Raw genomic sequence first — 16,848 nt, forward strand, 5'->3', positions numbered from 1 at the left:
GAATTTGCCCCAGTGGGCTTGTTTATATTCCGTAATATCAGAATTTGGATATCCTTTGGGTCAATGACAGAACTTTAATTTAATAGCACACTTTTCCTTCCCCAAGCAAAACTCTATGTATCCGAATAATCAGAAACAGGCAGCAAATAATACTTCAGTAAATGATAATTTTCTAGGGCCTCCATCCTGCAGAGGTCCACGTGGATGGATCTCTGTGCAGATCTCTCTGCATGCAACCCCAGTGCCCAAGTTTGTTTATGCAAACAAACATTAGTGGAAAAATTGAAACCAATTTTACATGCTGAATTTACTGAAATTAACAAAACTTGTCACAAAAACTCTCTAATCCTTGAAGCAGACATTGGTACTAACGTGCTCCACTAGGGGCTGTCGTTGTGTTTCAGTAACAAATACAGAAAATAAACTTGCCTCCTTTTAGTCTGATAATAATTTATCTCCGTGACAGTGTTGTGAGATGAGGAGGATGGGTGTTGGGGGATTTCCTCGGGGATCTAAGGGGAGATGTAAAATGGCACACTTTGAATAGTTGTTCATTTATGAGACTCACGTGAAAACACCCTCCGGGGTCATTCTTCCAACTGTAATTAAGTATGCTCCAAACCGAAAGCTCGCCGCATAGGTGAAATACATAAAAGCCTGGCTGAATGCATAACAGGAACCATAGATCTGAGCTTTCTTCTGAGCATTTCTGCAACATACAGTATTTACAAAAAACATGGAACAACTGTAAAAATATGAGGGATATTCTACTTGTTCAGAGAGAAACTGGGCTTATGTATGCTGTAGCTAGTACAGCTTCACTCCCAGATATGCTAGAGAGGCCACACATAATAGACACCCCAAATTTCTCTAGAGTGGAAAGCATGCATAGATGTCAAAAATGCCCAAGGCTGATCTACACGAAAACCACCACACTGCTTCCAGTGGTGGAGATGCAAGAATGAGGGAGAATTATGGGTCCAGTTATGGGTAAATGAAACTGTAAAAAAAACCTATGTAGCATACAGCTTTAGCCAAAGGTCTGATCCTGGATACACTTACACATAACTTTGCTTCCATGGATAAAATCATGCAGCATCAAACTAGGGAGGCCAGCGTTTCCTGGGACAGGAGAGAAGAGTGGCCTCCAAGGGTGGTCTGGGCCTGTGTTGACTGATAGGATATCTAGCCCCACCAATACTTCTGTGCCATGTCTACAGAATGGAAATTTACCAATACATTCCCACCAGTTCTAACAGCAGTTCAGTTAAGCTGGACCCTTGCCAGTGCTAGCCAGGATTCAGACCAAGAGATCAGCAGGACCTGTGCTTAATCCACTACCGCTTGGGTCTTGAGAGAATTCCCTGTGGAACCACGTACCAGTCTGAGCCTGAAATCATATTTATAAGTGTTTGCAGGATTGGATCCTAGAACTGCAATTTATACTGTATATTTAAACTACCCCAGTCTTCCCACTCAAGCATCTTTTCAGTGAGTTTAAGAGAAATTATGCTGACGCACAAAATATTGTAATTTGTTTGGAATACATCACTAACAACATGCTTTATGGACTATCTGAATTACACTTGACGTGCAAGCTCTTTCATTCTTTCCTCAAGATGATATCCTCCTTAACAAAACAGCCATATGATGTATTAATTTTGTTTGTTTGCCTTTGTTTTTTTCTCTGCAGACTATTAACTTAATGTAATATTTTAAATGGATAAATAAAATAGAAAAAGAACAAAAAGGGACAATTGCAATGGAGGAAAGGGCAATGCACATGGTCTCAACATGACTGATAACCACTGGGATTGGCTGTCTTAACATGACATGAATCATTTCTGACCTGTATGGCTTCTGCAGGTTTTCTTCATACATTTGTTCAAAAGTGCTCTCTCTAGTTAATGAAGCAACGGTTTTAATGTTCTCCACAGCTTCAGTTGCTACCTTTATGTAAACAGGAAAATCAAAAGACAAAATGAGATGGAAAAAAATCACCACTGGTCCTTCTCAACATAGTCTGGGATTGGTAAAAAAATTTTTTTACAGAGGAATGTAATTACTTATACTTATGGTGGTAATATACTGAATGCAGCAAAATAAATAGCTGGTTTGTTTGTGCAAAGGCTTAATCACAGAAATAAATGCAGGTGCTTTTATTTCAATGTTCCTAACTCCGGATATACACCTAAATGTGCGAAGTTAGACTGAGATTCGCTGGTCTGGTCGAGGGGGTGCTTCAGCTGAGTCCTTGAACGGTAAGTAAGAGTGAACTCTTGTTGATTTGTATATGTGATTACTGATTTATTCTTTTTTGGAAAAAATTAAAATAGAGTGCTGGTGGGGTATTAGCATACACACATACATCCCCCACCAACTATATAAACTGGAATGGTAACTCTTATTATTAATTATTATTATTATTATTATGTATTTGTATTGCAATAGCACCTGGGAGTCCTCATCATGGACTGAGACCCTGTTGTGCTAGGCACCGTACAAAATGAAAAAACAGATGGTGTATTGAAAACGAACCCTGGAGGGGGGTCACATTACAGACCAGATTAGAAATAGAAGTTTCTGTACTTCGTTTGTTCCACTAGATTAGCTGTGTTATGAAGAAGCTGTATTTTACCTTTCCTGCTTGTTGCAGTTCCTTTTTATCTCGGTTGGCAAATCCAGTCAATGCACTGGTCTCCAGCATCCCAGTCACAGCAAGCACCGGCGCCATCACTAGGATCAGCAGAGTCATCTCCCACCCATATATAAAAGAAATGATGACAGACAATCCCATGCTGGAGATGTTTTGTGCTATTACACCAAGCCTTGTACCTGTTGCCTGTAATCGGGTAATATGTGAAAACTGTAATTTGCTAATGGGTTTTAAATACAATCCTTCGCCCTACCTGGTAACAAGCAGATTAAAAAAACAAAAACAACCCCCCCCCCCACACACACACACACCTTTCAGAGAGAGATCTTTCACTCTGGCCTCATCTCCCCCAGCAGAAACAGGCTGTGTCATCCAGTACTGGTTACTGTTTTTAAAAACCAGTCTTATCTGTTGTTTGAAACCTCCATTCCCACACTGAGAGCCCCACCAAAAAAGCTGCGCTTCTCACAGCTATTAGTGACCAACAAAGAAGCCATGGGGAGTGATTCAGACAGTAACTTACAGTGGACACAGGATGTTAATTCTGCTTAAGGAATCTTGACAGCGCCTGAATTTTTTCCCCTCGTGTTTATTTTTTAAAACGAGTTCTTGAAAAATAGCAGGCTTGGCCTTTTATTGACTGCTTGAAATTTAAAACTGAACCCCACAATCTCTACTAACATTTATATAGTGCTTTCAGCTGAAGTGCTTTTCATTCAGTCACTCTCCCTTTCACACATCCCTTGTTCCTTCTAGAGATAGGCTAGTCTGAAACTCCAGATCTGAACTCTGTGGAACTCCAAGTTTGCCCTGTATCATTACAATGGGCTGAACCACAACCCTATATCCAAACACTCATGAACTTTAGGAAAGCTCATATCCAAATCCAAACTTGTAGTTCAGACCCCTATGTACTGCATAATGCTTGCTTCACTCACTCCTTCTCTCTAGCTCACGACTCCCTAGCGTTCCCTTTGTCCCTTCATTCTAAATCTAATTCTCTCCATTCAAATATCTGTCCCCTCTTCTCCACCTTTTATCAGTAACCCTGCGCCTCCTTGCTTTCTCTCTTCCCAGTCTTGTCCATCTCTCCCTAAATCTGCCTTCCTCCTTCCACTAGTATGATCCAATGCTCATGGCCACCAACCTCCTAACAGCTGAATAGCTGTGCTTGTCCCTAGCTTTACAGATAGTGTCATGTTGTAAGTAACCTGGCAGAATGGTCCATATTTAATATTAGCGTTACACAGATACAAAACTCTCTCTCCCTCTCACACACACTCCCGTACGGTACGTACTGTTTGAATTTGTGCTGCCTCTGTGGCTAATCTTGTTGTCAGAGCTCCGGTGTTGTTTTTCTTATCATCAAACCAAGAGATTTCCTATGGAACAAAACAGAAAAATGTGGTTACTCAGTGAGAGCACGGTCATTTCTCCCCTTCTTGCTTTATTATGAACAAAATCTTCAATGTCTGAGTATGTCTGTTTGCACATGAAAAACAAAAAACCACTAAACATGTATTTATTCAAAAGCGACCTCTCTATTTAATGTGGATAGTTACACATGCAAATCACATTAACCAATCTGTGCATGCAATTACTTGATTTATGAATACAAATATCCATTTGCAGCCAGATAATAACCCACTGTAGACTGATGTAGCTCCGTTTACTTCAAGCCAAGCAATGCCGATTTACACCTGTTGAGGATATGGTCTATGATTTTTTGTGCATTTAAAATTTATATTCTTGCAAATATCAGAGATAGTTGTAAAGACCCTTTAAAATGTTGGTCCTGTGTGTTCTTAGCAAGGCAATAGCAGAACTCTGAAGATAGCCTAGATTTTGTATTTTCTTGAAGTCCTATGCTCTAAGCCTCCTCTCTTCTTGCACACTCTGGGGCCTTCCCTATAAATCTTCTTATGCCCAGCATCCTGCAGTCTGAAAGTAAAGGAGGCCAGCAATTAGCCTTTACAGAATGGATGTCATGCTCGTTTAGGAGCCTTGGGTGGCCCTATATATCAGATTGACTTTTAGTTACTGATCAACTGAAGATCAGTTATGGGCTACAAAAGGAAACCAGCTGACCTGTCAGCATCAATATAGTCTCCGATTTCAAGGCTGGGATTGAGATAAGTTAATTGCTGGACTTGATTTGTATATATACAGAGTGATGTGAAGAAGGCATAAAAAAGAATTAGTTATTCAAATATTTCTTTAAACTAAACTTCACTATCGCTTATGAACACTATTTTGACGCAGATGGTAGATTTAGCTGGGGTACTTTCATTCTGTCACCATGGCCCCTTCCACACTTGTACAGGGACACAGTCTGCTAAAATGGATTTAAAAGGCTTCAGGTCAGGCTAAAATGGTTTTAATATGAGATTAGATTAAGTGTTTTTAAAACCAAAAATTAAAAGCATTGCAGAAAACATGGTTCAGCACTCATAAGCCAAGAATTTCCACTTGCCGGCCATTAGAAAATACAGGCCTCATCCTGAAGACCATTGTGTCTTCCCACTGACTTCAGTGGGCTGAGAATCAGGCCTTTGCGTGGAAGGTTTAGGCCCTATCTACACTGGCAAGTTTCTGTGGAGTAAAGCAGCTTTCTGAGCTGTAACTCCCGAGGTGTACACACTGCCAAGCCACTTTGTGCACAGAAACTGCGCAGTTACAGCACTGTAAAAAAACCACCCCAAAGGGCGTAGAGCTTTCTGCGCCTGGGCTACAGCACTGCAGTGCCAGTGTAGACACTGTGGTTGATTACAGCGCTGCGATTGGCCTCCGGGAGGTGTCCCACAATACCTGTTCTCGTCTCTCTGGTCATTGGTTTGAACTCTACTGCCCTGCCCTCAGGTGACCAACCATCATCCCCAGCCTGTAGATTACTTTGGAATTTTGAAAGTACCCTTCCTGTTTGCTCAGTAACACGTGCAGTGGTCTCAGGGCATCTTTTCAGGTGGCCATGCCTGCTCCACGCACAAGGTGATCCCCCGCTTGGAGCAATGCCGAGCTGCTGGACCTCATCAGCATTTGGGTACAGGAGGCTGTGCAGTCCCAGCTGCGCTCCAGCTGTAGGAATTATGATATCTATGGACAGATTTCACGATGCATGACAGAAAGGAGCCATGACTGGGACACATTGCAATGTAGGGTAAAATTGAAGGAGCTTCGAAATGCATACTACAAGGCTGGGGAGGCAAACCACTGCTCCAGTGCTGTGCCCATGAGCTGCCGGTTCTACAAAGAGCTGGATGCGATACTTGGTGGTGACCCCACCTCCACTGCGAAGACCACTGTGGATACTTTGGTGGCTTGTGTGCCAGTCAAGAGTGGACCGAGCCAGGAGGAGGAAATCTTGGACGAGGATGTGGAGTGGGAGGGGGACCCAGAGGCAGAGGATGACTTGGAGGTCAGAGATACATGCAGCCAGGAGCTCTTTTCTATCCCAGAGGAGGCTAGCCAGTCACAGCTGTCGAAGCTTGGTGAAGCGCAAACAGGAGAGGAGGCCCCTGGTAAGTGGACTTGATTTGGGGACTTGCTGAAGTGAGCTGTTGGGGGCAGGAGGATTGTAGAAAGCAGGCTTGTCTCCCACCGCATGCCTAGTCTGAATGGCAGAATAGGCTGTCGATTGATTCCTTCACTTCACAGGAATCTCCCTCAGAGCTCTCCAGGAAACTCTCTTGGAGATACTGGGCAATCTGCTGCCACAGGTTCTTTGGCAGAGCTGCTTTGTTTCTTGCCCCATTAACAGTAACTTTCCCGTGCCATTGTGCCGTCATGGGGGTGGAAGGGGGGCATTGCTGCACACAGGTGAGCCACGTAGGGACCACGGCAGAAGCCGCAGTCTTGGAGAAGACCCTCCCTTGTTTCCCTGCTCGCCCTCACCAGCGAGATATCTTCCATAATTATCACATCCTGTGGAAAGTGTGGGGACAGGAATGATTATCAGCACCCCCCCCCGCAGTGCTGTCTCTTTCCAAGAGCCACATGCCCAGTGTACAGCAGGGTCTGGGAACAGTGATTTACCCTGCCCTGTGGCTACTCACCGTTTTGGGGGTCTTGTGGCTCATGTGTGCTTGCCTGGGGTCAGCCAGTTAGTGACAGGCGTGTGAATACTGGCTGTGTTTTAAATCACTGAATCAGTGTTCTGAGTGTTGCAAACAATACTGCTTCTGTAAAATGTTGCGTTTAAATTTAAAAGAGATGACCTTGGGAGCACAGCCTCCCTCTTTGTTATCAGTGGCTGAATGGTGGCACAGAATTAGAAAGCGGCCAAGAACTAAGGAGGCCTTTCTGTTATGATGCACTCCGCCGCCGAGAAATAGGAATTGAAGGAGTGGCAGGACAGCAAGAAGAGAGACCGAAAGGAGAATGCAGCATGCCAGAATGAAGTCATGGAGCAGCTCTGAAAGGTTATGGAGCGCCAAGCAGACACGCTCCAGGCGATAGTAGCTCTGCAAATCAAGCAGCTCCGCACTCACCCTCCCCTGCAGCCACTGTTGCAAAACTCTTTCCCATGTTCCCCCCAGACACTGCCAACATCCTCTTCCCAACTTCCTGGCTCCAGTCTATACCTGTGGCATTCCACTCCGCCCCCCTCACAGTCCAGTACTGCGGACTCCCAATACCCACTGCACTCAATACCCATCCCTTTGCAGTTTGCCCTGCTGAAGTACAGCAACCATTGCACTGTACTCCAAAGGAGAAGGTCCTCCTGGGACCTTCCCTTCTCCCATCCCCCTCACTGCTGATTTTTTTTTTGTTTGACTCTCTCCTCCGGTTGTTGTTTTTAATAAAATAATTGTGTTGGCTTGAAAGCAATCTTTATTCTATTAACTGAAAGCAAAAAGAGCCCTGCAAAGCAACATACAATTATGTTAAACCCACATATTGCATCATCTGCACCAATCACCTAGCTTTACAAGCACTGCACTCCCAAGCATAGCAACAAATATTAGTGGCTTTCAGCTTCAAATTGCTGCCTCAAGACATCCCTGATGCTCATGGCCCCGCGCTGCTCCCCTCTAATAGCCTTGGTCTCTGGCTGTTCAAACTCAGCCCTCAGGCACTGAGCTTCTGTGGTCGAACCCTGAGTGAAACTTTCACCCTTCCCTTCACAAATATTATGGAGCATACAGCACATGGCTATAAGCACAGGAATATTGTCATCGGCCAGGTCCAGCTTCCCATAGAGGCAGTGCCAGCGGGCCTTTAAACAGCCAAAAGCACACTCCACAGTCATTCTGCACTTGCTCAGCCTGCTGTTGAACTACTCCTTGCTGCTGTCAAGTTGCCCCATGTATGGCTTCATAAGCCACAGTATTAAGGGGTAGGCGGGGTCTCCCAGGATCACAATGTGCATTTCAGCTTCCCCTACGGTGATCTTCTGGTCTGGAAAGAAGGTCCCTACTTGCAGCTTCTTGAACAGGCCAGTGTTCTGAAAGATGCATGCGTCATGCACCTTTCCGGACCAGCCTGCGTTAATGTCTGTGAAACACCCACGGTGATCCACAAGCACCTGGAGAACCATTCAGAAATACCCCTTGTGATTAATGTACTTGGTGGCTAGGTGGCCTGGTGCCAGAATTGGAATATGCGTGCCATCTGTTGCCCCTCCGGAGTTAGGGAAGCCCATTTGTGCAAAGCCATCTACGATGTCACGCACGTTGCCCAGAGTCATTGTCTTTCGGAGCAGGATGCGATTAATGGCCCTGCAGACTTCTGTCAGCACAAGTCCAATGGTAGACTTTCCCACTCCCAACTGCTTAGCTACCAATCGGTAGCAGTCTGGAGTAGCCAGCTTCCACAGTGCAATCGCCACATGCTTCTCCACCGGCAGGGCAGTTTTCATTCTTGTATCCTTGTGCTGCAGAGCTGGGGCGAGCTCATCACACAGTCCCTTGAATGTGGTTTTCCTCATCCAAAAATTATGCAGCCACTGCTCGACATCCCAGACATGCATCATGATGTGATCCCACCACTCAGTGCTTGTTTCCCGAGCCCAAAAGCAGCGTTCCACTCTGGTCAGCACCTCCGAGAATGCCACAAGCAATCTCATGTTGTAGCTACTACACGTGGAGAGGTCAATGTGGAACTCCTCTTGCCTTTGTAAGGAATAACTCCATTGCCACTCATGATGTGTTGGTCAGAGTGAGCAGCATAGTGGGTCAGCAGTTCGGGATCCATTCCTGCAGCCTGAAGAGTCAGGGAGCGCCGTACACGAACTGTTGAAAGATGGCGCCAAATGCGGACGGAAGCACAGGGATTGCTGGGATGTGAAGCAATGCATCACGGGGCATTGGACAGGACCCAGGATGCCCTGCGACCCTCTCTGCCTTCTCAGAACTCTTACTGGCAGAAGAGGAAGAGGTGCTCTGTGGGATAGCTGCCCAGAGTGCACCACTCCAAATACCGCTGCAAGTGCCGCAAGTGTGAACATGCTACTGTGCAGGCAGCTGACAGTGTGAACACACAAAAGCGGTTTCCCTTCAGTGCTCTCTGAGCGGTGCAGTAACTCCCAGTTCTGGAACTCTGCCAGTGTAGACATACCCTTAGTCTTAGGCTCTGTCCATAATACAACTACAAACACATTTTTGTAACCAGTCTGTCACATTCTTGTCGTGCCCTGGTTACAACACACAAAGCTGGGTTGTGTCCACACAGGAACATTTTTTTGCACAGCAGAAATAAATATGTCAATCATATGTCTGAATCTACACCTATTATGTTGCCTCTGTGGTACCGTGAAGCTGTATTATGAGTGCCTATATGTGGCTCCAGGTCCTGTAGACACACCCCAGACAGATCCAAAAGGAAATACTTAGGTTAATGATGGTACTTAAGCCTCACAGAGACTATGCAAAAAGCTCCTGCATCCTTAGAAAAAAATCAGTTTAGCTGATTGCTCTCTAGGGAAGGGTAGGAGCAGCGCAATGTTACCAAAAGACAGAACAGGAAAAGCCGGGGAGGGGAGGCAAATAGCAGATCAACAGGAAGAGAGGGAGAGAGACAGGAAGAGGAAGTGTGGGGCAAGCTATAGCAGGTCACAGAAGCTGGGCTCAGAGAGACCATCCAGCATGTAGCAGCCTTCTGGGGCAGAGGGACCCTGCCCACTTTCCTGAGCCCAGATGGCTTTGAGGACCTCCAGCAATCCAAGGGACTCAAATCCCAGCCCAGAGAAGACCCTGGAGTGATAAGGAAACGAAGGTAAGAACATGTGTTTCGTGTTTAGTTTGATCTGCACTCTCCTGTTAGTTAAGTTAGTTAAGAGAAGAGAAGTGTTAGCCATTCTAAGGGTGTGTGTGTGTATTTTAACTGTTTCAGAACTACTGCATGCCCCTGAGATCATGAACCTGTAAGTAGGAGTGGAGTTCAGGGAGAGGGATGTATTTAAGTAAGTGTGGGGTCTTGTGGGCCAGCACTGGTCCTGGGGGTCTATGGAATGTGGGCTGAGAACCCCCTTTCTGAGGAAGGGTAAGAGACACAGTAAGTGCCCAGGAAACGTACCACTGGGGCCGAGGGAAGAAAAAGTGCTACAGCCTGCTGAGCCTCTAGAAGCTTGAAACGCTCCAGAGATCCTGAGCATCAGAGACTTAGATTCCCCTCACAGCAGCAGCCCTAGTGGGTGGCTGGCCGGAAGTGCTCACTAGGCTCTTTGACGCCTCAGCCATGGTCGAGTGCCTGAGGGACATGCCCACAGGAAGGCATCTGAACTATGTGACTCTTGGGATGACCGCCCTAAATATTGCTCGAGCATGCGGGGTGAAATCAGGAAGGCCAAATCACACTTGGAGTTGTAGCGAGCAAGGGATGTGAAGGGTAACAAGAAGGGTTTCTTCAGGTATGTTAGCTACAAGAAGAAGGTCAGGGAAAGTGTGGGCCCCTTATTGAATGGGGGAGGCAAACTAGTGACAGAGGATGTGGAAAAAGCTAATGTAGTCAATGCTCTTTTTGCCTCTGTCTTAACGTACAAGGTCAGCTCCCAGACTACTGCACTGGGCAGCAAAGCACGGGGAGGAGGTGACCAGCCCTCTGTGGAGAAAGAAGTGGTTCAGGACTATTTAGAAAAGCTGGACGAGCAGAGCCATTGGCCATTAACTTTGAAAACTCATGGCGATCATGGTGGAGGTCCCGGATGACTGGAAAAAGGCTAATGTAGTGTCCATCTTTAAAAAAGGGAAGGAGGAGGATCTGAGGAACTATAGGCCAGTCAGCCTCACCTCAGTCCCTGGAAAAATCATGGAGCAGGTCCTCCAGGAATCAATTCTGAAGCACTTAGAGGAGAGGAAAGTGATCAGGAACAGTCAGCATGGATTCACCAAGGGCAAGTCATTCCTGACTAACCTAATTGCCTTCTATGATGAGATAACTGGCTCTGTGGATGAGGCGAAAGCAGTGGACATGTTATTCCTTGACTTTAGCAAAGCTTTCGATACGGTCTCCCATAGTATTCTTGCCACCAAGTTAAATAAGTATGGGCTGGATGAATGGACTATAAAGGTGGATAGAAAGTTGGCTAGATTGTCGGGCTCAACGGGTAGCGATCAATGGCTCCATGTCTAGTTGGCAGCTGGTATCAAGTGGAATGCCCCAGGGGTCGGTCCTCGGGCCTGTTTTGTTCAATATCTTCATAAATGATCTGGAGGATGGTGTGGATTGCACCCTCAGCAAGTTTGCAGATGACACTAAACTGGGAAGAGAGGTAAATACGTTGGAGGGTAGGGATAGGATATAGAGGGCCCTAGACAAATTGGAGGATTGGGCCAAAAGAAATCTGATGAGGTTCAACAAGGACAAGTGCAGAGTCCTGCACTTAGGACGGAAGAATCCCGTGCACTGCTACAGACTAGGGAACGAGTGGCTAGGTAGCAGTTCTGCAGAAAAGGACCTAAGGGTTACGGTGAACGAGAAGCTGGATATGAGTCAACAGTGTTCTCTTGTTGCCAAGAAGGCTAACGGCATTTTGGGCTGTATAAGTAGGAGCATTGCCAGCAGATCAAGGGATGTGATCATTCCCCTCTATTCAGCACTAGTGAGGCCTCATCTGGAGTACTGTGTTCAGTTTTGGGCCCCACACTACAAGAAGGACGTGGAAAAATTGGAAAGAGTCCAGCGGAGGGCAACAAAAATGATCAGAGAGCTGGAGCACATGATTTATGAGGAGAGGCTGAGGGAACTGGGATTATTTAGTCTGCAGAAGAGAAGAATGAGGGGGAATTTGATAGCTGCTTTCAACTGAAAGGGGGTTCTAAAGAAGATGGATCTAGACTGTTCTCAGTGGTACCAGATGACAGAACAGGGAGTAATGGTCTCAAGTTGCAGTGGGGGAGGTTTAGGTTGGATATTAGGAAAAACTTTTTCACTAGGAGGGTGGTGAAGCACTGCAATGTGTTACCAAGGGAGGTGGTGGAATCTCCTTCCTTTGAGGTTTTTAAGGAGAAGCTTGACAAATCCCTGGCTGGGATGATTTTGTTGGGGCTTGGTCCTGCTTTGAGCAGGGGGTTGGACTAGATGACCTCCTGAGGTCCCTTCCAATCCTGATATTCTGTGATGTCCTACTGCACAGAAAGCTGGGAGGGAGGAGGAACAGCCAAACCCGTGAAACAGGTATGGTGAGATTTGCAGAAGGGACAAACACTGTAGAAAGATCTGTCTGACCTTCAAACAACCAATATGCAGGCAGCAAAGGAAACCAAATATTTTTCTCTGCCACCCAAAAAATTCAACAGCTATTTTGTTCCCGAGCTTTTCTTCTTGGAATTACCTGATCCACTGCCTTTAGATTACTGTCAAGATTTGATTAATCGTTTTCTCTTGGCAGGCTTAATTACGATTGCTAGGTTTTGGGGATAAAATTGTGTACTGCTCTCACTAGAATTGAGAGACTGGACAAAATGTAAGAGATTCCAGCAATGGAAAAATGTACACTGTGTATGGCAGGAAAAAGAATAGTATTACACAAACAAAACCAAAACTGTGGATAAAACAAACACTTGCCAAAACAAAACATGATATTCTATAAAGTGTAACCATGTAAATATTAGATAAATCTGTTTCATATAGATTGTGATTCATTCAGTTTCAAAAATTTCTCAACAAGGTACATGTAGTGGGAGGAAGTAACCTACCCCCAGACTTTTCACATAGTTTCTTCCTGAATAAGACAGTAGTTTCCCATTCCAGCTTCTCTTAGGTCCCATCTACACTGAAATTCCAACTGCACTGGGAGAAACGGTTACAAAATGCACATCCAATGACAGTGTTATATACTGGTGTATGCAGAATCACAACATGCATTGTAGAACCATGTTTCTACTGTGGTTGTGAATCACAGACTTACAAAAGTCAAAGAATGCAAAACAGTTCAAGAGCATAGTTGAAATTAATTTCAGTTCCATCTACATGACAAAACAGTCTTTAAACCACATCGGGAGACTACTATATTGTAACTGAGTCACTTGGTACAAATAGGATTTACAGTGTAGATGTGACCTAAAAATACATATTTTAAGCTTCTTAGTATTGCTGTGTGAGAGCCTTATTTTGTCCTTATTGGAGATAGAATCACGTTAAACTATGTTTAAACACTGTTGTTTCTAGTCGAGTTCTAGTATGGATTCCCTAGTCAATGCAGAGAAGGATCTCTTTTTCTGAAGATAGCCAAAAAACCCCACATATTATGGACAACCCAGAGAGTTTGCCATCTTTCAGTCAGTCAAACCTTCCCCCGACTCCAGGGGGAAAAAAAAAGTTCCTAGCTCCACCCATAAAACCATTCCTCCTGGAGTAAGTCATGAACACTGCCCGCATTAGTATGAGCAGGGATTTTCTGCTCCTCCCTGTGGGGAAGATGTTTTATTTCTGTGCCCTGGACTCCAGAAGCAGCAAATCTAGGATGCTGGGAGGACTCTTTATTCTCTCCTTCCTGGTATCTCTTCAAGATGCAGGGACTCCAGGACACTGCTCAAGGAAGTGTTGCTGCTCTTTTTGCCTCTAAATTGCCTAGTTAGGACTTGTGAGTGAGTGTCAGGTAGGCAGAGCAATAAGGAGCAATAATTCTTTCTGCAGTGCAGGCAGATAAGCAGTTAACTGGCAGCCAGTAGATATTCTTCTCAGCTGAGGTGAAGTTCCTTTTATATCTTCCTACTGTATTTTCCACTGCATGCATCTGATGAAGTGGGTTTTAGCCCACGAAAGCTTATGCTCAAATAAATTTGTTTGTCTCTAAGGTGCCACAAGGACTCTTCGTTCTTTTTGCTGATACAGACTAACATGGCTGCCACTCTGAAACCTGATTCCTTTTCTTTGTGGTTCTCAACACATCTCTCCTTGAATGCACTAACTTAGGCCAGCATCAGGTACTGAGCATCTTACTTCAGGTGCTACTGTCAGGAAGATTAAAATTCACACCAGGGGCCTCCTAATTGCTCAGTGCCACTGGTCAAAGAAGACAAGCATGTGCTTGACATAAATAAAAATGATGTTTAGGATGATGGTGCACATCTGTCAGCAGACCAAAGAAAACCAGGTTCAGCAGGAATATAATTTGGTCATTCAAAAAAACCATCTGGTTTAAAACGAAGTAGGTGGTAACCTCAGGTCACACACACACACACTCTCTCTCTCTCACAACTGCAATTAAACTTGGTTGCCACGCAACTCTGTTCTTAGATGGTATAGCCCAGACTGCATGGATGGGACTGAATCATGTTATAATGGGATTCAAAACCCTATCCCCGTTGTTAGAACAAGCTTGAACTTCAACCAAATTTAATGACTGTTTTTGGTGTAGTTGTTTTTAGCCTGTAAATGGGGTCTTAGCTTGGTAGCATGTAGCATACTTTCATAATGAGGTTCTAACACGATTTCCAGTCAAACAAATCTCTGTTCAGAGTGGTAAAGGAAATCTGCAATAATAGTGGTTAATCATGGTTAGAATTAGCATAGTTCTTCTCCTACTTTGGATAGAGTAAGCATACACATAATTAATACCTAAATCTTCATGTGAAAGGTGGTGCAGTAAAATTGTGCTGTGTATGAGGAAAGAGGGTGGATTAATCCATTCACAATTTATTATAGGAGAGGCAAGTGAAAAAATGGTGTATTTATAAGAAAAACTTTAACACTAACCTGCCGCAGCATGGCTTTAAATGCCATATGCCTTAATCTCATTGTTAGGATTTCTCCTGACCTCCCATAAAGGAATCCCTGCAAGAAAAAAAGAACAGTAGGGCCTCAGAGCTTTGATTTTTACTACTTGTAATTTAAATGGCAGTCTGATGCTATTTATAATCAAGTACAGTCATTTATTACAAGCATAGCGCACAATGGAGAGATGTGAATATAAAATTAAAAAAACCAACAAGAGCTGAACAATACAGCTGCAGAACCAGACAGACATTCCCCCATCCCATCATGCCATGATCCCTCAGCTGCCAACTTTAAATCAATAGCTGATTAAAGCAGTTACTAGAATGCAAACTGCTGTTCCGACCAATTGTTTTATTGATTATGAGAGTTTACCTGCAAAAACCAAGCGATAAAGCAAACACCACCTATAACAGCAAATGTGATGGAGAAAATGTTAGCTTCATGCTGGATCCTCTCCGGATCATCTTTTATTGAAAAAATCTGCAAAAATAGAAGGAAAAACATCCAGATGTTTTGTCAGCCAGCCTATTAATAAATGCTGTATAACACTATATAGACTAGAATGGAGTTTCTTACATACTTGGGGAAGAAGAGAGGAGAGCATTTATATGAATGAATATTTGAAGGTTAAAATTAATGAGGACTAAGCGTTAAATTTTCAAATTTCACACTGACTTTTCTTCCTCACACCGGCTTCCCTCCTGATAGTCATGGTGCTGTAACTCCGCTGTCTGGCTACAGAGAATTACCTTTGTTCAGACCTCTAGGCACTGGTGTCAGAGACTGCAGTAATTATTGTGCCCATTCCCTGGCTTTGGAACGCTGACACAGCACTGAAGTCAAAATTTGAAGGAATAAAAAAGCAGTCTTGTTAGCAACTGGCTGGTCAGTAACTTCCTAATAGAAGTTAGCCCTCTGATGCCATCTGGAAACCTTTTTTCTTGATAATATTCCAATAGGCATAATTTTTCAGGAATGGGAGCGCTACAAGAGGCCCTACTTTACTTTATTCAGTGCAGAAAGACCACCCCCATCCACATTAGAGAGAGGAAAAGAAGGCGTGAGCCAGCGATTAGCCGTGGCTGGGATGATTTAGTTGGGGACTGGTTCTGCTTTGAGCAGGGAGTTGGACTAGATGACCTCCTGAGGTCTCTTCCAACCCTAATATTTTATGATTCTATGATTAAACTATAGGAATGGGAATGTCTTGGTTCTACAACATGCTCCAACCATCACATCCTCCGTGGCTGTGGACAGACAACTCACATCTCTCTGCCTCAGTTTGTGTAAAATGGGGATAATCCTTCCTTCCTTCCTTCCCAGACACGTTGTGAGGACTCATTCATTAATGTTCATAAAGTGCTTTGTGAATGGGAAAAAGTGCACTATGAATACTAAGGATTATTATACTACAGAGAAACTATGTTAGCCAGAATCATTTTTAAATAGAAAGATGCAAACATGGTTTTTCTATGTTCTGAATTGTTTTACAAACCATGTTTATAATCTGCTTATGTCGGGTGCTCAGTGACCCAAGAAACAGTGGTGAAAATATGCTAGCATATTTTTATGAAGAACTGTGTATAAAAATTATTCTAACTACCCTGGTTTCACTGAAGTGTACATAGGGCTAACAATACCAATCAGGTCAACTTAACTAGCATCCTTCTACAATTACATTGTGGAAAAGTCAGTATTCCACTTACTGTTACAATTTTAGCAAATATGATGGAAAAGATAGGGTGACATGCTCCACTGATAACGGCAGCTAGTGTCCCCAGTGCAATGAAAGGCCACTCGGGCTTGTTTAATTTAAAAAGCTTGAGGAAAGAAACTTTGGGAAGGTGTGCCTGGAAAAGAAAAACAGATTAAAATCAGAACTTTCATTTTTGTCAAATACAATTCAATTTTACATTTTTAAGAGAGCTGAGCTGCATTATGATGCCTACAGGAAGAGTTGAGTTTAAGAAACCTGGACTAGTAGAGAACAAGACAGGTAAATGGAACGACTACAGATGACAGGACTGGCCCAAATC

At 44.1% G+C, this 16,848-nt stretch overlaps 1 protein-coding gene across 1 annotated transcript in view; it reads right to left on the bottom strand.

Moving 5' to 3' along the window:
• The window catches only part of ABCB5 (ATP binding cassette subfamily B member 5), a 59,917-nt gene that overhangs the window by 13,162 nt on the left and 29,907 nt on the right, over positions 1 to 16,848 (bottom strand). Inside the window, exons 17-23 of the mRNA XM_077809353.1 lie at positions 16,519 to 16,662; positions 15,185 to 15,292; positions 14,792 to 14,869; positions 3,955 to 4,038; positions 2,639 to 2,842; positions 1,850 to 1,950; positions 569 to 709 (exon numbers count right to left, since the gene is read on the bottom strand). Of these exons, the coding sequence (XP_077665479.1) occupies positions 569 to 709; positions 1,850 to 1,950; positions 2,639 to 2,842; positions 3,955 to 4,038; positions 14,792 to 14,869; positions 15,185 to 15,292; positions 16,519 to 16,662 (860 nt within the window). The remainder of the gene's footprint in view (positions 1 to 568; positions 710 to 1,849; positions 1,951 to 2,638; positions 2,843 to 3,954; positions 4,039 to 14,791; positions 14,870 to 15,184; positions 15,293 to 16,518; positions 16,663 to 16,848) is intronic.

The sequence above is a fragment of the Eretmochelys imbricata genome, chromosome 2 (assembly GCF_965152235.1).
Source record: "Eretmochelys imbricata isolate rEreImb1 chromosome 2, rEreImb1.hap1, whole genome shotgun sequence".
Taxonomy (NCBI): domain Eukaryota; kingdom Metazoa; phylum Chordata; order Testudines; family Cheloniidae; genus Eretmochelys; species Eretmochelys imbricata.